The sequence below is a fragment of the Rattus norvegicus genome, chromosome 16 (assembly GCF_036323735.1).
Source record: "Rattus norvegicus strain BN/NHsdMcwi chromosome 16, GRCr8, whole genome shotgun sequence".
Classification (NCBI taxonomy): Eukaryota; Metazoa; Chordata; class Mammalia; order Rodentia; family Muridae; genus Rattus; species Rattus norvegicus.
In genome coordinates this window covers 91,087,156-91,112,567 of record NC_086034.1, presented here as the reverse complement: position 1 = coordinate 91,112,567, position 25,412 = coordinate 91,087,156, and the positions used below count along the sequence as shown (strand labels likewise).

General features: G+C 37.5%; 1 protein-coding gene and 1 long non-coding RNA gene across 2 annotated transcripts; one reads left to right on the top strand and one right to left on the bottom strand.

Annotated features, from left to right (window-relative positions):
* Positions 1-1,542: 1,542 nt before the first annotated feature.
* Slc10a2 (solute carrier family 10 member 2) lies at positions 1,543-24,479 on the bottom strand. The gene is given in 6 exon segments (NM_017222.2): positions 1,543-4,783; positions 7,937-8,094; positions 10,144-10,319; positions 11,944-12,032; positions 15,996-16,114; positions 23,996-24,479. Coding segments are annotated over 6 exon segments (1,047 nt in total). The 5' UTR covers positions 24,373-24,479; the 3' UTR covers positions 1,543-4,655.
* Positions 8,081-11,500, top strand: LOC134482429 (uncharacterized). The gene is made up of 2 exons (XR_010058523.1): positions 8,081-8,136; positions 11,002-11,500. It is a non-coding gene; the product is annotated as an uncharacterized LOC134482429 (long non-coding RNA).
* Positions 24,480-25,412: the final 933 nt, after the last annotated feature.

The following is a 25,412-nucleotide window of genomic DNA, read 5'->3' as shown; positions in this document are numbered from 1 at the left end:
GTGGTGTTGTTGTCAGAGTGGCTGGATGGGAGGGAATGGGATCTTCCTCATAGAAGCAGGGGGAGTGGGGAAGGGGTTACTGGGGCAGATTTTTTTATGACAGCTACTGAATCACTTCCTGTGCTGATGGCTGGCCTTTATGACACAAGATTCAGTGTCACTTGGGACAACACTGTGGATCACTATACTTTCTCTAGTTTTACAATGAGCTCAAATTGAATTTGTTCTTGATTTGTATGAAGGATTCATCTCTTTCTGTTGAGGGGTGAAATGATTTTGAAATTTGAGTCTAAATCAGGCCCTCACACAGTCTCTTTCCTCCCAACCTCTGGCAGAGTCTACGTCAGTCCTTCAGAGTTTATGGTACAGGACTCTCCTATACAAAATTCTCATGATTAGCTGTTAGCATACATTGTTGAACATATTCCTAGTGTTCTGCTAGAGAATAATATTTATATATGTGATAATATGGGTTTGTAACATCATTTTTAAAAAAGGAAAGTTTTGTTCTGTATATTTTGTTACCTTTTACAGAATAAAAGAATTCAACATTAAAAATAAATTCCAAATTAGACCCAAACCATCTTTTTTGAAAATCAAATCTTAAATATGTGTAGAACTAGAAAAAGATATGAATCTTTCTCTCAGATTATCAATATGTTGGATGGATTGGTTGATACTAAGTTTTTTTCTTCTTTGGGCCAATACCTTGTAGTAAAACTAGGAATGCTGAGAGCTGGCTGTGGACAGGAGTTGAGAAAGAATAGAGGTTAACTCAAACACTGAACATATCAGATAGATTTATAAAACATAAATATGGAAAACATAAAACGTGAAACTCTATATTGTTTCATGTGTACATACTCCTTGGGCAATCCCATGAGTTCCTGTGAGTACTTAAGGTATAGTTTGAGGACTTGTGTTTTAAATGTAAGCCCCAATCAAAAAGTCTCATTAAGAGATATTCAACATCCCACTGTCTTTCTATGGGTGCCTCAGTGAGATATTAAACATTCCAAGGAAGATACATTTTTTGTTAGAAGAGGAGTTGAATAAGGTTGAGACTCTGAATTTTTCTCATTGGCATTGATTTCAATACATGAGAAATTGAGTAATTGATTTCTCTCTCTCTCTCTCTCTCTCTCTCTCACACACACGCGCGCACACACACACACACACACACATACACACACACACAGAGAGAGAGAGAGAGAGAGAGAGGCATATGTCTCTCATATAGGGTGGTGGTTTTATTAATGAGTCATTGAAGTACTTTTATTATTTTAAATTAGCAATCATTGTCACATCACTATTAAGAACCTTTGATTAATGTTTCTCCTGCATTATTTTCTTGTGGGAAAACCTTAGTGTCAGTGGGAGATCCAATTATTATTGTATTTAATTAAGAGTTTCCTTATTTCACTTTTCAAAGAACAATTTAAGAACTCAGAAACTCAGCCTTATTTATATCCCTAGTATTGTGCACTGAGGACCTCTTGACAATATTCAGAGACTCCACTAACCAGATATTACAAAATAATTTTTATTCATTCCTTTAAAATATAAATATTCATTTAATATGAAACAGAGGCAATAATATACATGAGTTAATCAGCTTTTCAAAATCATTTAAAAATAGAGATTTGTCATTTTAGAAAGCTTAACTATTTTTCTTCCTTCTAGAGTATTAGGGGAAAAATAAACACAAGCCACCCTACCTGGTAAGAAAACAAAGATCTATGTCACTCACATTCTTTAATCATTAGGGAAGAAAACCCAGCTGAATCAGCTGCTGGCATCCAGGCACATTGGGTATGTTGAAAACTTGATAGAAATTCACAGGGTGTCTTTAGTGTATCTGTCTGTTTTCTTCTTGATGAGGAAAGTGCACAAGGTATTTTAACAGCTAGATTTCCTTTCGTATCCTTGGAGGTACTTTCTTGACATTACTGAGAAGAAAATCCAGTCTCTTGTATCCCAGTCAATGCCCAGTGCTTTAAAACATTCTGAGTTCTGAAGAGCTTGATAGAGCTCGAGACCCCTTATGAACAACAATGCCAAGCAACCAGAGCTTCCAGGGACTAAGCCACTACCTAAGGACTATACATGGACTGACCCTGGACTCTGACCTCATAGGTAGCAATGAATATTCTAGTAAGATCACCAGTGGAAGGGGAAGCCCTTGGTCCTGCTAAGACTGAACCCCCAGTGAACGTGATTGTTGTGGGGAGGGCGGCAATGGGGGGAGGATGGGGAGGGGAACACCCATAAAGAAGGGGAGGTGGAGGGATTAGGGGGATGTTGGCCCCGAAACCAGGAAAGGGAATAACACTCGAAATGTAAATAAGAAACACTCAAGTTAATAAAAAAAAGTAAAAAAAAAAGAAATTAACCTTCACATTCCATAATCAGTTCAATTTAAGAAAAAAATAAATTAGACTTACACACAAAAAAAGCAAACATTCTGAGTTCAACTTACTTCTTTTGTCTAGTGATAGAAGATGCTCCGTGTGTGTGTGTGTGTGTGTGTGTGTGTGTGTGTGTGTGTGTGTGTGTGTGTGTGATGTATATGTGGTCAATTGTAAGCAACTCCCTTTATAGCTGTTCATTTTAGTATTTCCAACATGGTCTCTCACTGAACATAGAGCCCACTGATTGGCTAGACTGGATCTAATCCTCCTGGCTTCTCCTTTCTAGCACTGGGATTACGGCTGCACATTATCATACTTAGCATTTTTATATGAGTGTTGATAGTCAAGCTCAGACCCTCATGCTGTCGGAACAAACATGCTGTACAGACAGTGACAATATCTCCAATTAAATATATTGCAACATTTTAAGTCTACAACCAGAAGCCTTCTTCGTGATCTAAAGTCAGATCAATCAAATGTAATATACTCTTTGAAGGCAGAACATTATAAGTTAAAGGAATCCACAAGAATATGGGGGTATCAAAAGTTTCCATAAGACCAACCACTAAAGGCTAGTTAAAAACATGTATCTGCTCCAAAATGAAGAAAAGTAAACCAAGTTGGGTCTCAAGACCCAGCACTTGACAAATTCCTTCCCTATGGCAGTCATAAAATCTTGCTGATTTTTACCAAATCTTATTTGTTTTCTATCATTATGGATATATACAGGCATATTTATAGGTATATCTGTGACATCTGAGGGGTGACTTTCCTGCTTTGCTGCCTGGAGACTTCTCATCTTCTTCAAATCTCACTTTCAGATATGAATCTTCCTGTATCTACTTCCTGTCACACATCAGTTTTGCCATATTAAGTTTTGGCAATATTTCTTTTATCTTTTTCTTTTTCTTTATGCTTCTTTGTCTCTCCATTGTATTATTTGTCATTGTATTATTTGTCTCTCCATTGTCATTTTCTAGACTGATACCTTTTTTCCTTTGTAACTTCTGACATCTTCCTGCTCGTGGTGGCTGGTATGGCACCTCCTATGAGCTGAATAGCTATCATATTGGCCCATTTGGACCTGCTTCATACAGGTCATATTTGAATAAACCTCTCCAGAGTTCCAAAAATTATTGTCAAATTTAAACTGTATTGAATTAGCCCTATTTCTGGAAAGATAAAATGAGTATCAATGGACCCTAGAGGTATGCGAATGGATAAAAAAAAAAGATAAGTTAATCCAATTCTAATTTGTTATTGAATTAATTAGTAATGCTTTCTCTCATTTCTACTTCTAGAATGTCATTTGAAGCTACTTTTCTAAAATATAAATATAGACATTTGCCAGAGTATAGTCCAAAATCACAAGTAAATATGTTGCAAAAATTTAAAATTCATAATTAAAATTCATTCACATCAATCTTCTTACAATCATAAGCACTCAAGAAAAAATCATTTTACAGTAGTAATATGCTATATTTTTACATACCAAAGTATTTAACTCTGAATTCAGCTTACATATGACAAAGTTTCAAGTTTGACCTATATCAAGTTAGGTCTATAGATGTTTTCTGATAATATATTAATGATAATCAGCTATCTCTCTGTCTGCCTATCTTCTGTCTGTCTATCATCTATCTATCTATCTATCTATCTATCTATCTATCTATCTATCTATCTATCTATACATTCTATGTACATGTCTTTGGCCTCCCAAAGATGTTTGACATCTATGATTTTAACTATGGCCAAAATATTGAAAAATGATATCTGTACTAAACATAAAACAATCATTTTCTAAACAATACAGTGGACAACTATTTACACAACATTTACATCATGTTAAATATTTTAGTAAGATAATATTGATTTGAAGTATATAGGAGATTAATACAAACACTTTGCCTTTTTATAAAAGAGGCTTAAGCTTCTGTGAATTTGGAATCAAGGAATATCTTGTGACCAATCTGACCATGGATACAGAAAAATGACTCCTGTAAACACACATGCACGTGCGCGCGCGCACACACACACACACACACACACACACACACACACACACCCCTTTGTCACACAAAAGAATGGATCACTAGTCCCTTTATACAAAAAACCCCAATAATTTAAATTTGAATTTAACTTTTAAATTTGTTTTTCTGCTGATTATTCCACCAAAAGAAATAATTTTAGTTTTCGTTTAATGAATGTTGTTCCAGAAGCTTTCTTCTTTTGCCTCCTTAGTGTCTATTTCTCATCTGGTTGAAATCCCTTGTTTGTCTCCTGGAATGATGGCATGGGGTCCATATCATTGTCTGTTTTCTCTAGAAACTCAGCATCATTTTTTCCATGACATTTCTTGTATGTGACATACACTGTAAAAGACAATATATGGAGGGGTTGTCAAGTAAATTTCAGAACGGCACCTTGAAAATTTATTTCAAACAGTGATTGCATTGTATAGCTCAGAAAGCAGTTTGCATTTTCTACAGACTGGAGTTATTGTGACAAACCAACTTTCTTTCTTTCTTTCTTTGTTGTTGTTGTTGTTGTTGTTGTTGTTGTTGTTGTTGTATGATCACTGGTATGGCAGCAATGACTGTCCTCAAAAAGTCTGGGTGAGAAGCTTCAGTGGATGTTTGCTTAGTACATGATCTTTTCATGACTTAAAGTTATATATGGTACTTAACAGTAAGGAAAAATTATTTTGTGTTTATTCTACTCCAGTTAATGTAGTAGTCTTCAAATTATATATATATATATATATATATATATATATATATATATATATATATATATATATATATATTATACCTGTGTGCAATGCCTTGGTTTGATCATTCCCTGTGGAGAGACTTGGTCAGAATAACATGCCTGGTCTAATGTCTTCACCTATTCCTTCCTGTTGTTGATCAGACTTCCTTTCTCCCGTGGTGCACGTTTTTCTGAACATATTGTTTTGTCTTTCCATTGTTTTGTTTGTATCCATTTGAACCTGTGTGTACTTGTATGTGTACGTGTTGTATTCAGATAATGTGTGAATTCAGATTCATTTCCATGTATATATGTAATTTGTAGAGGTCAGGGGTCATCCTTGAATCTTGCTCCTCAAGAGCTATCTATCTTGCTTGTTGAAACAGGTGTCAGAAGTCATCTAGAAAAGACTGAGGCCTGTAAACGAGTTTTCTAGGAATGGCCCACCATTTTGGATGGCCTGTGATAGCTGAGCTTTGAGATGCAAGGTCACTGGAGACTTCATCTCTGGATTGTTTCTTGCTACGGATCTGCCTTACCTGTCACCATTACAGAGCCTAATGATTTCTGGGCATTATTAGCACCACCCTATTGGGCAGATTTCCTGCAGATCAACATAGCAATGTACTCTCATTTAATAATTCTGTATAGATGAACTGATGATGTCACAATTCTTGATAACAGTTTTATAGAACTCTTAAATTGGTACAAGAAATACCAAGCCCCCTGTAGAATAAAGCTGTAAACAGAGTTCTGTAAACCTTCATGTGTAATGAGCTAATTGCACTAAAATTAGAAGGCAGAGTTGAAACAAGTTTGTGATCAAGGAAAAACATTCATTGTAGGTTAGTTCCAAGGATGAAGCCACAAGTATGCACTGTGATAAAGCAGGGACATGCCAAATTGTTGCTTTGAACTTACAGCTTATAGAATAAAACACTGCTTTGAACTCTGCTTTTGTGTAACTTTTTATCTATGAGGTAATTTTTTAAATTTATTTTATTCTATGTATATGAGTTACACTGTAGCTGTCTTCACATACACCAGAAGAGGGCATTGGATTTCATTACAGATGGTCGTGAGCCACCATGTGGTTGCTGTGAATTGAACTCAGGACATCTGGAAGAGCAGTCAGTGCTCTTAACCGCTGAGCCATCTCTCCAGCCCCCTATGAGGTAATTTTTTTCTACTTAAGTACTAATTTTTATTTTTTGAAAGTTTCATTCATTTATACAATATATATTGTTCATACCAATTCACTACTACCCTCCTCCCACTTCCCCCAGAGTCTCCTAATCCATCTCCCTTTCAACTTCACATCCCTATGAGGTAATTTTATAAAGAACTTTTTGACTAAGAAGGTATGAGGAAGCCAGAGAGAGGAAATAAATGTGGCTTATTCTTCTTATTATTTGGGGCTCTTCCCCACTCACATGATATCTTTGGCATTTGGGGCAATCCACCAACTGTATATATGTATATGTCTGTCTATATGCATGTATTTACATATATGTATGTGTGTGTGTGTGTGTGTGTGTGTGTGTGTGTGTGTATGCCTATAGGTATGCATCTGCACTTGTAAAATTGAGACAGGTGGTCAGGCTTGACCAGTGTGTGTGTGTGTATGTGTGTGTGTGTGTGTGTTTGTGCGTGTGCATGTCTGACTTCTTTTTCTTTTTCTGTGAAATTGCCAAAAGTTATCAGTTCTTGTCTCCAGAACAGTAGTAGTTATATTGCCAGAAGTCAGAAGCTTCTGGCTTCTGGGTCAGTGAGAGAGAGAATTACAAGGCCAGAGATCATCAGTCTTTGACTTTCATTCAACTCAATGCCCCACCTCAGTACCTGACCCCTGCCAGGGCTAGTCACCACAGACAAGTTTTCCACTAGCCTGAAACTCACTTGTTAGGCTAGGTTAGATGACCAGAAAGCTCAAGCCACCTACTTATCCGCATTTCCTCAAAGCCAGACCCTTAATGAATCCATGTGATGTTTGAGATATTAACATGATGGCTACATACTAGAGCCGAGGAGAAAAAAAAAGATAAGTGAAACTATCTCTGGGCAATTCACAACTTAATCTTCACAGTGTTTTTATCATGCACTTCTTTCCATTTCCTATTAAAATGTCATGAAATGTTAAAGGAAAGTTTCTTTGTTTTAAATAGGACTTTAAAAATGAGGGTTAAGTAACATCAGGCTTTGGATAGTCAAATGAAAGGAAAATTTCAATTTGGTGAAGGCCAGTTGGTATGGGCCAAATGAGGATGAAACTATGCTATAACAGAACAAAATTAAAAATTGTGCAATCTATCTTTGCTTACACATCTTTAGTTCTATCAATATTTAAAATTGATATACATGAACTTAAAAATACATTTTCTGACATATGATTTCCATGATAAATATGGTTTGCTATTTTCTGATAAATGCCCTATTTATAAAACATATCAAGACAAGGCTTTGGAGAAAAACATCACTAAAACCTGAGTTCCTTGAAAGCATCTAGAAGGTTAATATGCCTATATGACTACTGAGGAAGATTAAGTCACCAAAGAGAATCCATTTCCTTTGCTTTTCTCTTTAAAAAGCCCCACTAAGACCTTCATCAGCATAGATGAAGTCATGGTAAGTGTCTTTGGTGAGTACATTTTCTTTCCATTTGTACAATTTGCTGCCTGAAATGGAAAATCTTAAACAAGTCCTTTTTTTAAATCAAATCCAGAATTTATCCAAAAAGTACATCATCATAGAATTTGATTAGCATTATTTCTTACTTCCTAATATTATTGCTGCAAAGACGAGCTGGAAAACAGTATAGATGAGTGGGAAGGTGAACACAAGGTTGAGATCCTCAGGGCTAAAGGAGAGTTGTACAATGGTGGAACACAGTTGAGTGTTCTGCATTCCAGTTTCCAAGGCAACTGTTCGGCACCTGGGAATAAGATGTATATGCATGATATAACACAAAGGAAAGGTATGATAAGAGCATGTACACAAATTGTGATTTTTGTCTTCCCTCCCTCCTTCCCTCCTTTTCTCTGTCCCTTCCTTCAGCCCTTCTTTCCTTTATTCTTTTCCTACCTTATTTCCTTTCTTCTTACTCCTTCCCTCTCTCTACTTTTCTGTTTTCCTTTTTCTCTCCTCCTCCTCCTCCTCCCCTCCTCCTCCTCCTCCTCCTCCTCCTCTTCCTCCTCCTCCTCCTCCTCCTCCTCCTCCTCCTCCTCCTCCTCCTCCTCTTCTTCTTCTTCTTCTTCTTCTTCTTCTTCTTCTTCTTCTTCTTCTTCTTCTTCTTCTTCTTCTTCTTCTTCTTCTTCTTCTTCTTCTTCTCCTCCTCCTCCCCCCCCCACCTCTCTCCTTTCAAGATAGGTCTCACCAAATCAGGTTCTTCTAACTTGTGGCAATCCTCATGCTTCCGCTATTCTGTTCTTGAGATTACAAGCACATACCTAATTTTTTTCTCTGCTTTTAACATACATATTTGGTGCATATTTTTAACATATAACTTTACATTGAATAAGTACATTAATATATAAAACTATTATATATGTTATTTTAACTTTAATGTTGTGTATGCATGTGGGTATATTCATGCATGTGCAGGTGCACATAGTGACCAGAGACATTGGGTGCCCCTGAAGTTGGAGTTTCAGGTGGTTGTGATGCTAGGATAAAAACTCAGCTTCTTTGGAAGAGCAGCACATGCTCTTAACTACTGAACCTTTTCACCCTTCCCAATATATTTATAACGTGAAAGGTAGGTTCATTTCCAACAACATTCCATAGGCTGCAAAGGAGGTTCTTTCACCTTTTCAAATTATTTCCTTAGTAAAAGTATATGAGAGAGATCGGGGCTCAGAAAATATTGAAGTATGGTATTTTTCATAGGCATTTATTTTAAAATAAATTTTGTTTATTCAGTCTTGATTAAAAATATGAAAGATAAAAATTAATGGAAGAGGGGTGATTGAGGAGGGGGAACACCCTTATAGAATGGAAGGGATATGGGATGGGGGCTTATGGTGAATAGGAAACTGGGAAATGGAATAACATTTGAATGAAACTTATTCTGCTTATTAAACTAGAGTATATAGCAAAGAAAAAGCTTTGCTTCATGGGATAAGGACTAGTGAAGAATATCAGGGAGTTGAGGACAAGAGCAGCCAGTATTTTTGAAGATTTGTATAATTTTTGAACAAATTATGCTATTTAAATGATGTAATCAGTGATTGAAGGTAAAGGGTTTTGAACTTGGCATCAATAGTTTCAGCTCCTATAAGCTGAGTATATCTCTCATCCAAATTTAAGTATTTCCAACCTGTATCTAACCCTTAGTATCTAAGAATGTGACTTTATGTGGAAACAGGGTTACTGCAGGTATAATTAGTTAAGACGAAGATATTAGGCTGGCCTGTAATTTAATGTGACTCATGTACTTATAAAATGGAGGTAATTTGAACTCAGAATGCATGCATAGAAGTCATAAAACATGATGGGACACAAGGAGAAGATAGACATTGAAACCTGTTTATTGGAAGTGAAAGACTTCCAATAAATCATCCTCCACATATCTTAAAAATCAGCTCCATGCTGCCTTAGTGATTTATGACTTGTGAAATGGTAAGAATGTGCCTTTTTGTTGTCAAAATGATTGACCTTGGGGTAGTTTTCTTATTTTTTAATTAAATATTTTATATGAATGAATATTTTGTCTGCACATATGCTTATGTACCACATATATGCCTGGTGTCTGCAGAGGCCAGAAAATAGTGTTGAATACCCTAGAACTGGAATTATAGGTGATTATGAGCAGTCATGAAGGTGCTGAGAAGAAAATTTGAGTCCTCTTAAAGATCAGCTTGTCTTCTAAATTGCTAAGCTATTTCTCTATGCCCCATGGTTGTTTTGTAATGGCACCACAGAAAACTATTGCATCAACTGTTATCAACTAAAATGGTCAAACTCATTTATCTAAACCTCATACCTGTACCAGGGTTGACCAGCTAGTCTAGCCAGGAAGAAACCAAGGCTGTAGCCAGCTATAGGAAATATTGTTCCTATAATCCATAGTTTGGGTTCAATGATCCAGGCACTTTGGTACAGTATTCCTCCAACCACAGCTATGAGCACAATGAGAATTGCACCTGCGATGGATCCAATCTGGAAGAAAAGTGAGACCAGAGATGTTTGTTAGGTATGAAGGTTTGGCAGTCTGTTCCTTTGGGAAAATGAAGATGGAGCTTTGTATGTCCCTTCTGCTTCATCGGAAGAGATGAGCTTCTTATGTATTTTAGAGACTAAGAAAACATCAGGACAATGTATTGTCCAGGTTTAATTGGCCCAGGGAAGATTCCTGAGCTTTCAAAACATCCTGTACTCCTGGGAAGAAGCCTTTTCTAGCAAGAGCCTATGTTTTTCTTCCAGTTGGACTTCTTTCTATTATATGTCCTTTAGTAAACCATACACACCATTTTCAATTTTGACTTATTTTCACTTGTTATTGGGGATAAGATCTTTCCTCAGTCACATTTTATGCTTTTATCATAAGAAAAAAATCCAGTAAAATTAAAAATAAACCATTCTCCTTATTTTTCTTTAAAAAGGTTTTATTTTGCTATGTGTATGTCAATGTGTACATAATTTTGCTATATATATATATATATATATATATATATATATATATATATATATATATATCCACAGAGGGCCTTGATCACTTAGAGCTAAAGTTACTGGTGGCTTTGAACAGTCTGATGTGGGTCCTTTGCAAGAGGAGTACAGACTCTTTTTTTTTTGTGATTTTTTTTTTATTAACTTGAGTATTTCTTATATACATTTCTAGAACAAACGAAACTCAAGACGGATGATCAAAATGTGAATGCTTCACTCCTTCTTTAAATGAGGAAAAAGAATACCCTTGGCAGGGAAGGGAGAGGCAAAGATTAAAACAGAGACTGAAGGAACACCCATTCAGAGCCTGCCCCACATGTGGCCCATACATATACAGCCACCCAATTAGACAAGATGGATGAAGCAAAGAAGTGCAGATCGACAGGAGCCGGATGTAGATCGCTCCTGAGAGACACAGCCAGAATACAGCAAATACAGAGGCGAATGCCAGCAGCAAACCACTGAACTGAGAATAGGTCCCCTATTGAAGGAATCAGAGAAAGAACTGGAAGAGCTTGAAGGGGCTCGAGACTCCATATGTACAACAATACCAAGCAACCAGAGCTTCCAGGGACTAAGCCACTACCTAAAGTCTATACATGGACTGACCCTTAATGGCTGAGCCATCTCCATTTTCTTCTTTTTTAAAATTAAACCTAAAAAAACCTGGAGATGAGAACTTTGTTTTTTTCCTATAAAGCAAGAAATGTCAACTACTTTATCTCTCCACAACCCACAAACTAATATCTACCAGTTTTTGAGCACTGAGTTCCGTGTTATTCTAGGTATGAAAAAATATGCTATATCTTCTCAAAAAAGCTGCCTCGATATATTTTATACCATAAACTCAACCTGTATAACATCAAGACCACTTGAGAATAAATTAAAACTAAAAGATCACACTTGAATTTGTGGCTTAGTGACTGGGTAGAAATTTGTCCCTCAGATAGGATCAAAAAGGGCCTCTAAGCAAAGACTTTATGTCTGACAATGGCAAGTCTTACAGAAGGTAGTGTGAGAATAGCGCAGCTGAGGAGATGTAAAGACCATCTCATTCCAGTTCTGACTGCAGAGCACTGAATTGTGCAGACTATTCCATGCATGAAATACTTACTTTAAGTATAATCTTCGCTTTTTGGGGCCATTTGTGATTTACAAACATTCCAATGGAAACAGGAATAACAAGCGCAACCAGAGAAATGCCTAACAAAGATGAAAACAACATTAACACATGAAAAAGAAAATGGAAGTAGCTAGGAAAAAGCTTAGCAGTATTTGTCTTCTTGAATACTGCAAACAATGTAGAATTATGTGCACACAGATACATGCATGCACATAATCACACACAAATTCACACATCCACATATTTATACACCCCTCCTGCTCTTCTCTCTCTTTCCATTCCAGTTAATAGTTGGTAGACAAATGATAGTATAAATAATTTATCTGAATCTAGGGATGATTATTTCCTTATATTAACAACCTACTTTCATTCTATTTGTCAAAATTTTTGCTTCTTTACTCTAGTATGTCTTTTTTTCTGACAATATAGTCAGAAAAAGTACCTTTCCATACTTTGTGTATATATGTGTTTATATATGTTCTTGAGGTATAAGTAGTTATATTTTACAATACCCTGTTACTTCATGGTGGTATAAGTAAACATTTATAAATTTTAAAATGGAAGAAAATATATAAAAGATTACTTAATAGCCATAAGATATTTGAAGGCTAACAAACTCTAGTTAAAATTCATTTTAATTTTTCAAATTTATGACAGAGTTGTGAGAGAATAAGATGAGAAACCATACCTTAAATTTTCTGTGAGATAATATATTTGGCAACCTCTCATGTAATTATAATTCTTTGCAGCTCAGTGTTCACCCAACCAGATAAAAGAGTCACACTTTAACTTTACCATGGGAGATTTACTGCTTTTCCTGTGACATACGATTTGTGTCTCTATGTTATTTAATACTTGTTTGCCCAATAGTCCCTTTGTTTAACAGACCACTGGAGACTTCCAATTTCTCATAGGCAAATACTCTTTTAAGCAAGTATGAGACAATGAAACCGAGTGGTAAAATTTTGAGAATAGATATCTTCCTAGTATTGGAAAGTTTGACCCAGGTCTGGCCAACAGACTCGGTTGAAAGCCCGAGACATATTAAGGTAAAATGAATCTAAAAACATAATTTTCATAGCATCTTAGCTTTCCTGTCAATATATCAGCAATTACTGTTGCTCACAAATCACTCAGAATTAAAAAAGTAACTAAGAGAAACATAGAAAATAAAATAAATGAGGGACAATAAAATGGATAAAATTACTCTAACATGAGAAAGGGTACAGGAAGAGCTATGGAAAAGGGCGTTAGCTCTAGTGCTCAGGTCTTCTACAAGGTTCCTTTTGTTATTCCTGCATCCACCATTTGGAAGAGATTTTATTTCTTAGATATGTAGAACACAGTATAAATTTTGTTAAGTTTCTAGGCTTTGAATTAAAATTATCTTGATATAACTGGTTGATTCCTTTGGCCTAGAATCCTCCCATCTTGGAGGAGTGCCTGGTGACAGGGCAGCATGAAGAGATACTCCTGGCAGAAGTTCTCTGGGCCAGTTAAAGCCAATGAAGGTTTCAGTGACTTCAAAGACCATTTTGGTTCTTCTTCACACCCAGGAGTGTGGCCCCTGTCCATGGAGGGAAGGTGCTGTAATGGTTACTCTAAGAGACTGGGAAGCAAGCTTTCCCCTCTCCAGATTTTTGGATTTACTGACTTGTTTATGCTCTCTGTGTAAGATGCCTGTCTGTACATATATAAAGGAGATGTTTACACACACCCAAACCATCATGTGCTTTTCATTTATGACACAGTGGGAATAGGAAGAAAGGGAAGGAGAAGAGGAAGGATGAGAAGATAATGTGGACCGAGAGCTGTAGCTTTCATAAGATAATCTCTATAAAATAATGGGATGGAGTAATGCCTGCATCATTGTGCTGTGGTGATATGTATAGTAATGTTAACATCAGGCACTAACTGACTGACGCAGTGCAGCCTCAGTGGCTCAAGCTCCACAGGGATTGATTTTCAGCCACATGTCAGCATCGTCAGGGTTCAGCAGCGCTTGTAGAGTGGTAGAGGCACTCTGTGTAATGTGGAGGCTGCCAGAAGCACAGTGCCTGCCGAGTAGGCTGGAGAGCTTGCCAGAATCTATTCCCAGCTCCCCAATAATCTTTGGCAAATTAAATTATTACCCAAGCCTCAACAACCTCATTTATAAGTGATAACGGCATCTTATGATGCTGTCAGTTCATTTTTATGCTCATTAAAAGATTAAAATCGAACAGGAAAAAGGTCAGTTTAGATAACAGAATGCCTAGGAAGATATTGGGAGCAAATAATTTTTGTGTTCAAAACTCCATTTTTCCTCTTATGAGGTCATTCCTCATGCATTTGAAATCCATTCTTTATTTTATCCTTTCAAAATTTATTTGACTTGCTGGTCACCATGACATACACCTTGAATCATAGAATTCAGGAAGCAGATCTCTGAATTTAAGACAGTCTATTCTACATAGAAAGTTCCAGGACAACCAGAGAGCTACATGGTGATACTTTGTTACAAAACAAAGAAAATAAAATCTAATTCAAAGTTTATTTGGCTTAAAATATATAGTGTAAGTCATCTACATATTCCTGTGGGACATTTTCCAGAAGGGTCTGAACAAGAAAAAAAATGAATATTTTAAGGCTTAAATTATTTGTTTTAGCACTGAATAATGTACAATCAAAGTTGTTTAATCAGCTCTGAGATGCCTAAAGTTCAGTTTAGTGTTTAAACAGCTGGGATTATTTAACTCTAGGGAAGGTTTTCAATAAAGGAAGAATTTGAGATGCAAGCAGCAGCATACACACTTGAGCTTGGGTGTCACTCTAAACCCGTTTGAAGGAGATTCTATTGTTACTTAGGAGCTCCTCAGGAGCCAATAGGCGGATCTTATACAAACAGAATTCCCCAATGAAATCAAGGGGAATCCACAATTTAATGTACATAATAGGGGTGGGAGAAAGCAGAAACCGAAAAAACTGCAGGGCAGATGTTTACCTTACGGCTAGTCCTCACAATTTTTTTTTTATTATTTGTCTCTAGGTTGAACCATATTTAATCACTGAAATAATCTTTCTTTGAAATAGAAGAGTCTTTTAGACTAGTTTCCTACTACAGGAATTTCTTTTCTAAATAACTTTGAGAGTTCCTAGTTGACCTTGGATTTGTGCTTCTTTCTGTTAATAGTAAAACCCAAGCCTTTCTGAGACAGTTTTGGGAAGAATTCTTTGCAAAGTCATCTTAAAAACAACTGTCATGCATTATTATACCTGATGACTGGTACTAGGTACTATATTATATAGCTCATTTCTGTCAGGGCATTTCTGAGAGCTTTGCACATACTTGTAGTTCTTTCAGCCTGTCCCTGACCCCATCTCCGTGTTATACCAAATGCTTCATCTTTTAACATTTCTTTTCTTCCCAAAACAGAAAAGAAGCTTCTTTAAAATGGCATGTAGGGTTTTAAATGAGTAGATGTAAAGTTATAACTAGAAAATTTGACTTCCAGAACATGAAAATAGGAGAGTATCATTAAATTGACTTTTATATCAAGAGATGGCTCACAGTTGAGGATAGAGAACTTATGCATTTTATTCAGGAGTGTCCATTTTGCCACTCACAACTACTTACTATTCTGAAGTTTTCTTATGATTTTGTGTGTGTATGCATTTCTTTAATATGAATGTGTGGTGCAAAAACCCTTTTTCATAAACTCACCACAGGAAAAAATGGTGGCTGCTACCTGCCAGTAGCCTAGTCTTCCTCAGGGCAGACTGTTAGGTAAAAGCTACATTTCTAACGCTGTTTCTTTCCCATGTTAATTTGAACTGAGACAAATTTAGGTTTTCTTCGTGGAGTCAAGTTTTGGAATTTATATTCTATCAGTACTCTTACAAACTCCAGGGTCAGTTCATAAAAAATTATATGTGCGAAAATATCTACCCCTAGTTCAAAGGGAAATGCTTAGATGTGAGCCTGGAGCCTGACCTGAGATCCTAGAGGGGCTAAGCAGATAACTTGAGGGTAATAAGAAATATCCTGCAGAGGAATTACTTACCAATGCTATCGTAGGGGATCACAATCGTTCCTGAGTCAACCCACATCTTGGTATAGATGAAGAGGCAAAGGGGCATCATTCCAAGAGCAAGCAGTGTGGAGCAAGTGGTCATGCTAACACTGAAATGAAAAACAGCTTGAGGTATGTACTTGTATTTTCTAGGGAGATGTTCTTTCATTTTTAAGTTCTGTGAGAGTCGGACTCAACCAGTACATCATTCTCTGTGATAGAAATACACATTGGTTATGTTTCTAAAGTGCTTGACTTCAGGAAGGGTCACCTGCACTTGGCGTTGTCTCATGTGGTCTGTACCATCCTTCTCAGTATCTGTTCTGATAGAGGGTAGTTAATGATGCTTAAAAATAATTATTGAAAAAGGTACCAGATAGCTGGGCTTGTGAACTGTTGTATATAATTTTTTAAATTTAAACATAACTTATCATACCAGGTTGTCTTGGAATAGAATTACATTGGCTTAGTAGCCATGACAACAAAATAAGAAGATGAATATGATGCTAATTAGTCTATGGTAATGGTAATGGACGTGGTGATCATTTTCCTATAGAAAGGATATGGGGAGGGTCACAGGACCCCATCTAGAATCCATGTCCTTTTGTTTGCCCCATCCCCATATCATAGGGATATTGGGAGCTACTTCAATACACAGGAAGTGGAAGGTTGATTGCAGGTAGGAAGACTCTGACCATAATGGGGTGGATTTTGTGGTGATGCATGTTTTGGAGTTATTGATACTTCTAGCAGTAACTTCTTCCCCATGCTCTATAAGTAAGTTCAATAAATTCATTGATTCACAAGTGTATTTGGGTGAAATCCTTAGCTTTGTCTCTTATCAGGATAAGTAGGTGTTTGTTCTCATCTTCCCTGGGAAAGTTAATGTAATATCACTGTTTGAATTATTGACAATCAAAGAACTGTAAGCACTTTTTTTACTATGGGTGCCTGACTAAGTAGGAAGATTATAGCTTTTGATCTGGAAGAATCTCTTACTTAAGCTATTTTCAGAGAATGGAAAAAAGGTTTTGAGCACTGGGTATTCTTTAAAAGTTCTGGACAAAGGTGTACTTTCTCTTCTTGTAAAATAGAGGGGCGTCATACATATACAGCCACCCAATTAGACAAGATGGATGAAGCAAAGAAGTGCAGACCGACAGGAGCCGGATGTAGATCGCTCCTGAGAGACACAGCCAGAATACAGCAATACAGAGGCGAATGCCAGCAGCAAACCACTGAACTGAGAATAGGTCCCCCGTTGAAGGAATCAGAGAAAGAACTGGAAGAGCTTGAAAGGGCTCGAGACCCCAAAAGTACAACAATGTCAAGCAACCAGAGCTTCCAGGGACTAAGCCACTACCTAAAGACTATACATGGACTGACCCTGGACTCTTACTTCATAGGTAGCAATGAATATCCTAGTAAGAGCACCAGTGGAAGGGGAAGCCCTGGGTCCTGCTAAGACTGAACCCCCAGTGAACTAGACTATGGGGGGAGGGCGGCAATGGGGGAAGGGTTGGGAGGGGAACACCCATAAGGAAGGGGAGGGGGGAGGGGGATGTTTGCCCGGAAACCGGGAAAGGGAACAACACTTGAAATGTATATAAGAAATACTCAAGTTAATATAAATATAAAAAAAAATAGAGGGGCATAATACCTGTGCTTTGAAGGCACACACTGGATTGGAAGAATGTGATGTCCCTTAGTTTGTAAGTCTGGGCAACACATTGGACTTCTCTTTGTCACTGTTATCTCACAGACCACAAAGAATTAAACAGCCATCTGGTGCAGTTTGGTTTCTGAAACACTATCCAGAGGAAAACCAATTGTATTTGCAGTATATATTTCCTCCATGGCAAATAACTATACCATGGTAAGGAAAGTAGATGAAGATAAATGATTTCATCTCAATGCATCTGTTAATAAATTTGCAAAATTTGGGCAAAATAATGGGTTAGAAACAGTCTATTAGGGATCTTAACTTCTTTAGAAATCTTTTTTAAATGAATGAATTTAAAATGGGTATAAAAGATTCCAATTAAAATGTTTGTGTTAATAGAGCTAAAATACCATAAAGTAAACCAATACAAAACGATGCATTTAAAACACTTTCTGGAGATGGGGAGAAGTAAAAAACCAATTTATGTTTTTGCCCACATATAAAACCATGTTTACCTGCCTGCCTGCCTGTCTGTCTGCCTGTGTTTTAGTCCCTGTTTGTAGGTCTACCTTCTCTCTCTCTCTCTCTCTCTCTCTCTCTCTCTCTCTCTCTCTTTATCATCTATCTATGTCATCTATCTATTTTAGACATGATGTAGCCATATATTTCTTGAACTTACCAGAAGGAAATATATATATATATATATATATATATATACATATACATATACACACATATGTGATTGTGCCTATTAACTTTCTATCAAGTCTGGGATATGTGTGCTTGCAAAGCTGTGTACCTCCCAAGGATTTATACAGCCAATGGTTGTTTGATGATGGAAGACATTCTTTATTAGGGTAGCTAGTTCATGCTCCTGTAAGTAATATTTCGCTCATGCTCCTATAAGTAACCCCAGTTAAACTTGTAGGTTCCTTTAGCTAGATTTTCATGAAATCATCTCTGCTTCTACTGTTGATGTCCTGTGGTGTTTAGTTGTTTATTCACATATCCTCTGAAAAATGTCACACTATGATTTATAACAACCTCAAAGTAGAGGAACTGTAAGCACAAGAGTAAAACTGTGGGGGAAAATATTGGGCAGTGAATCTTAATGAAGCACAATGATAATATATGAACTTTGATGTCATAATGAATTGTGTTGCTTTACATACTAACTAAAATGAAATAAAAAGTTTCTCATAAGTTTATTTGTTGTCAGAGATGAACTTAATATAAACAAATAAAGTTATACATTTAATATTAGCAGTTCTTCACCCTGTTTGTAACTAACACAATGGAATTTGCAAACCTGCCCCACCTGCTTCCTTCTTTCATTGTTCTGACATTTTTTGTTTTAACCTATTCCGCAATTCTCCCCACCCCCCCACTTTTTTTTGCTGGGCACCTAGTACGTCCTCATAGTGAGGAGGGAGTTCAGGGTGATAGGACTCCTTATCAGCTCATGGTAAAGAGGAGGAGGCCAACTATAACAGATATTAGAAGGAAATCAGAATTATTCTCTTGTTTCATAAAAGTTTGAATGAGAATTATTGTCCAACTTAAGAAATTATATTGTGTGCTTGTATTACCCTAGATGCCTAGAACAAATGAAACTCAAGACGGATGATCAAAACGTGAATGCTTCACTCCTTCTTTAAAAGGGGAACAAGAATACCCTTGGCAGGGAATAGAGAAGCAAAGATTAAAACAGACACAGAAGGAACACCCATTCAGAGCCTGCCCACATGTGGCCCATACATATACAGCCATCCAATTAGACAAGATGGATGAAGCAAAGAAGTGCAGGCCGACAGGAGCCGGATGTAGATCGCTCCTGAGAGACACAGCCAGATACAGCAAATACAGAGGCAAATGCCAGCAGCAAACCACTGAACTGAGAACAGGACCCCCGTTGAAGGAATCAGAGAAAGAACTGGAAGAGCTTGAAGGGGCTCGAGACCCCATATGTACAACAATGCCAAGCAACCAGAGCTTCCAGGGACTAAGCCACTACCTAAAGACTATACATGGACTGACCCTGGACTCTGACCTCATAGGTAGCAATGAATATCCTAGTAAGAGCACCAGTGGAAGGGGAAGCCCTGGGTCCTGCTAAGACTGAACCCCCAGTGAACTAGACTATGGGGGGAGGGCGGCAATGGGGGGAGGGTTGGGAGGGGAACACCCATAAGGAAGGGGAGGGGGGAGGGGGATGTTTGCCCGGAAACCGGGAAAGGGAATAACACTTGAAATGTATATAAGAAACACTCAAGTTAATAAAAAAAAAGAAATTATATTGTGGTATTGACTTCTTTGTGAGACAATTTTTAGTAAAACTTTATGGGAGAGAAAAGATGAAAGTGGTAAAATGAAGCAACTAGGTGTAGTAGGACTCTTGTAAATAAGATGTTCAGAAATAAATGAAAGGAGGCTAGAAGTTGATGTTATCTGAGTTAATAGCAAAAACAAAACAAAAATTATATTGAAATGGTCCACAGAGAATTTTCATAAAGAGTAGAGAGAACAATAACTTCATGGAACAAAAAAATACATTTTATGTGAAAAATTTAAGTTCTATAAAGGGCATAGGTGTAGAAAATATAAATGCTTCTGAGAGATCTCATTGGAATGATAAAATCTAATAAATTTCAAAATTAAAATATAATTTGGTTTTAATTTTTCTCAGGTTCATCTATTAACTGCTAGAAAAAAACTTTGTATTTTGGGGAAAGACATTCATAAATGAAAATCTGGTATGTGATGAGGAATTGGGTGTAATCAAGGATAAGGAAATACAAAGACTGTCTGTCTGTCTGTCTGTCTCTTTTCTCTTTCTTCCTTTCTCTCTTTCTGTGCTTGTGTTTGCGCTTATATTTGTGTTTTTGTGTGCGAGTGTATACTTGTGTGTGTATATTGGTACATACAGAGACCAAAGAGGCCATTCTATGTCCTGGAGCTGGAGTTACAGCTTTGATCTACCTCATATGGGTGCTGGGAGTGAAACCTAGGTCATAGGCAAAATCAGCAAGTGATCTTATCCCCCAAGACTTCTGTTTAACTACTAATGTTATCTTGCATTATAACATGACCACCTGTTAATGACAGAGGTCCATTATAATCTCTGTGTAGAACATGGTGATATTGTCTGCACTATACTACAGAGTGATTTTACCTCAGCACAAGTGATGTAGGGGAATTAATATGGTACCATATTCAACTGACTTTATGTTCAGCAATAATGTATGGTATTATGTTCAGGTACAGGTTGTACTGTTATAAGACTATATTGCTTAAATCTTACAAATATTAAGAAGCTATTTAGTGTAGGCCAAAGCCTCAGTGTCACTTCCTGAAGACTGGTAGTTATGAGTTCCTGGAACTCTCATTCTCTGTGCATGTACAGGTCAATGGTTTAGAAGTCTAAAAAGTTCTAATTACTATATTGTGGTTCACAGATTAACTAAATGTCAATAGCACTTACTATTCTGTGTTCTTTCACAGGGTTTTTCTTTAAAAATAGTAATACTTGTTGCTAAGCAGTAATTCTATGTCTTATGCAAAAATGAGTAATGCATGTTCTTTGTTTTCTAAGGCTTCAAAAAAGTAGCACCAATTGGGAAGTTCCCAGCTGCTCACCAGGCAGCCAGGGACTAACAAAACTGATGGTAGGTTGTCCAGCATTTAATGAGCAGAAACAGATGCAGAGACCAAAAGCCAAATAACAGGTAGAGTTCAGGGAGTCTCCCAGAAAAGTAGAAAAGTGAGGGATAGAATTGAGGGAGCGAGAGGGGTGAAGGACACCATAAGAAGATCTACAGAGTAAACTAACTGTGGACCATTGGGACTCACAGAGACTGAACCACCAACCAAAGAACATACAGAGGCTGGACCTAGACACCCCACATTTGTGGCAGATATGAAGCTTGTTCTTCATGTGGGTCCCCTAACAATTGTCTCTGACTCTATTGCCTGCCATTGTATTCCCTTCTCCTACCTGTCCTACCTGGTTGTGCCTCAGTGGGAGAAGAAGTATTTAGTGCTACTAGGACTAGATATTCCAGAGTAGGGTGGTACCCAAGAGGGGCTTCTCCTTCTCTGCAGAGATGGGGAGGGGTAATGGGGGGAGAAATTTATAAGAGCTGGACTGGGAGGAGAGGAGGGAGGGACTGTGATTGAGATGTCACGTGAATAAAAATATTATGGAAAAAAAAGAGCTTTGTCCTGGAACAACTCAATGTTTAACTGAAATGCATGTCTTCCACAAGAGAGGAGGAAAATGACACTTGGCTATCCAACTTTCAGCATTAAAACTCCCACTTAAAGCTGACTCAGACAGATGCAGACACCCACAGACAGTGGATGGATGTTGGGGGCTCTCATGAAAGAACAGGAGGAAGGACTACAATCTCTAAGAAGATAGGAACTCCATGGGAAGACCAACAGAGTCAACGAACCTGGACCCTTGAATGTCTTAGAGACTGAACCACCAACCAAAGAACATTCATGGGGTGAACCTAGGGCTCCAGGCTCATATGTAGTATATGTGCAGTTTGGTCTTCATGTGGATCCTGAACAACTTGAACGGTGTCTGTCCCAAAAGCTGTTGGGCAGGCTCTGAATGGGTGTTCCTTCTGCCTCTGTTTAAACTTTGCCTCCCTATTCCCTCCCAAGGGTATTCTTGTTCCCCTTTTAAAGAAGGATTGAAGCATTCACATTTTGGTCATCCTTCCTGAGTTTCATGTTTTCTGTGCATCTAGGGCAATTCAAGCATTTGGGCTAATATCCACTTATCAATGAGTGAATACCATGTGTGTTTTTCTGTGATTGGGTTACCTCACTCAGGATGATATTTTCCAGTTCCATCCATTTGCCTATGAATTTCATAAAGTCATTGTTTTCATAGAGAATGGGGGGGAGGGGTTAGGGGGATGTTAGTCCGGAAACCGGGAAAGGGAATAACAATCAAAATGTAAATAAGAAATACCCAAGTTAATAAAGATGAAAAAAAAGAAAGCAGCTGTTGTCTGTATGTGGGATAAGTTGTTCTAGCTGACTGCCTTGTCTGGCCTCAGTGAGAGAGGATGTTCCTAGTCTCTCAGAGCCTTGTTGTGGGCCACCAAGTGGGGGCCCACTTGCCAAGATGAGGAGGAGGGATTAGGGAAGGATTGTGGGATGGGTGACTGAGAGTAGGGCAGTGATCGAAATAGAAATTGATTAAGTAAAAACAAAACAAAACAACAAAACCCCCAAAACTCCTGCTTTAATTCCATTAATGTTTCTTGTTTCTATTAGTCACCAATCCTCCCTTGCACCCAGTGCTAGTTAAAACTGGCACAAGTTGTTTTGGACAAATGTTACAGTTAGATTACTATTGAAAAAGAGAGACATTACTTTCTCCTTATTTTATAAAGAAGTAAGCATAACTAAAAAATACCACTGAAGAATTTTTCTTTTAATGTCAGCAGATATAAAATGAATTTATGAATTCTTCATTAGATTTTTAACTAAGAAGTGTTTGTCCAGAGAACAGACTCTTTGGTGGAGCTGATGTTGACCAGAGTTTAACATTTGATGAGAAGTTTGAGTTTGTATTTGCACTCAGACCAACTTGGCATCATACAGAAAGTTCATCCTTATTCCATTGCAACAAGACTTTCTCAGTCGCAGTTTGTGGATTAGGGAAAAATTACTTAATAAAAAACTTTGAATCTGTCCCAGAGATAATATACCTTTTAACTGAGATAGAATCCAAAGTGCAAGCATAGTAATACAGACTAAGAAAGTGAAATACCAAGTCTTCCTCTCAGAGACTGATCTTGATTTAAATGTATACATATATGCATAGCCATACATACATACAGGACTTGAAAGAGAGGGAACTATCAGGGCAGAGCATGGAGGGAATAGAGAAGATAATGGAATTTATATGACATAAAAGCAGTATAGGGAGTGGACCAGCAGGAGGGAGAAAAGGGTGCTAGATGGTAATGAGGGATGATTAGGAACAAAACACAATGATATACATGCATACAAATGTCGTACAGAAGCCTGCTACTTTGTGTGCTAAAATATTAAACATACAAAATTAAAATCTAAATTACTGTTTGGTTTAGAATGAAAACTACAAAAAATACACAGGCACAAAATAAAAGTTCACAATTCTAACAGCAAAGCAGCTGTCTCAAAAGGCACACAAATGCACTTACTCTTCCCATTTAACTCCTTAGACATTTAGTCAGCTCAATCGGTCAAATGGATGCTGAAAAAAATACAAATTTCTAAGTATAACCCAAGCTGGCTGTAGCGGTTACAGATACCTACATCTTACCTGAGGTCCATGTCACCATCTATCCAATAGGCCAGGATATTGGAGCCAGTTCCTCCAGGGCAGCAACCCATAATTAGCACCACCACAGCCTGCACAGGAAGGATGCCAGAGGCCACAGACAGGATAAATCCTGTGAGAGGCATGATTCCAAACTGACAGAGGAAGCCCACGAAGATGCCCCATGGCCGCTTTATGTGTCCTAGGAACTTGTTGATTTCCACATTGCACCCCATAGAAAACATCACCATGGCTAGAAGAATGGTGAGCACGGTGCTCATCACTGTGCTGAGAATGGCATTGAAGTTGCTTTCAGTTACTAGGCAGGAATCACCTTCGCAGAAAGTTGCATTTGGGGAACAGACGGAGGAGTTATCCATCACTGCTTGTGCTGTGCAAATGGCCAAGTCCACAGAAGCACCAGTCCCCTGGTTCTGTCTCTATTGCCAGCTGAGTAATGCTTACTTTCAACACGCCAAACTTTTAAACCCTTTCTAAGCATGTGGGACTTGGTGTCTCTTTCAAGAGCCACATTAGAGAAGCAATAAAAAACAATAAATGCTAGTATGTCAGTTTCAAGAGGCTGCATTACAACATAGCACAAATAATGAATCATAAAAAGTCCAGAAAAACTACTGGCCAAGACAGAAAGTTATAATTAATCATTTATTGGCATGATAATGAACTGTGCCACACAGAAATAGCCATGTTAATGTTTAATGCCGGGGAAGTTTGCTGGGAATAATTTTAGTTAAACTCTGAATTGCATAGACCATGCTAAAGGTTGAAGTGTAGAAAAGTGTATTATTCCCTCCTCCCACATTAAGTAGGGAGGACAAGAGCTTTGAAAATTACATTAATAACAAAAATTAATAACCCTGTGCCAAACTACATTACAAGTTGATAACAGACTAAAGATTTCTAGATTTTTACAATAGCTTTCAAGTGGTCATTCTTCCTTATATTAACTATGGTGTCACAACACATATGTATGTTCACAGACTTCTAGGGCTTGAAAGAAAACTTAGGGGAGAGTGGTTAATCCTTGAGGGTACAAAATGTTTTCTGCTGGAGTCTATCATATAGAGTCACACTTAATTACTTACACATGAATTATACATATATTGACATGGCAACAAAGTGTTTTATAGATAGAGACAATACAGTTATTTAGAGGCATGAACTCTAGGTTAGGTCAAAGTGACAGTATATCTCTTTGTGCTTAGAGTCAGGGATTAAAAGTGTGTATGTCATGTGGCCCATACATATACAGCCACCCAATTAGACAAGATGGATGAAGCAAAGAAGTGCAGACCGACAGGAGCCGGATGTAGATCGCTCCTGAGAGACACAGCCAGAATACAGCATATACAGAGGCGAATGCCAGCAGCAAACCACTGAACTGAGAATAGGACCCCCG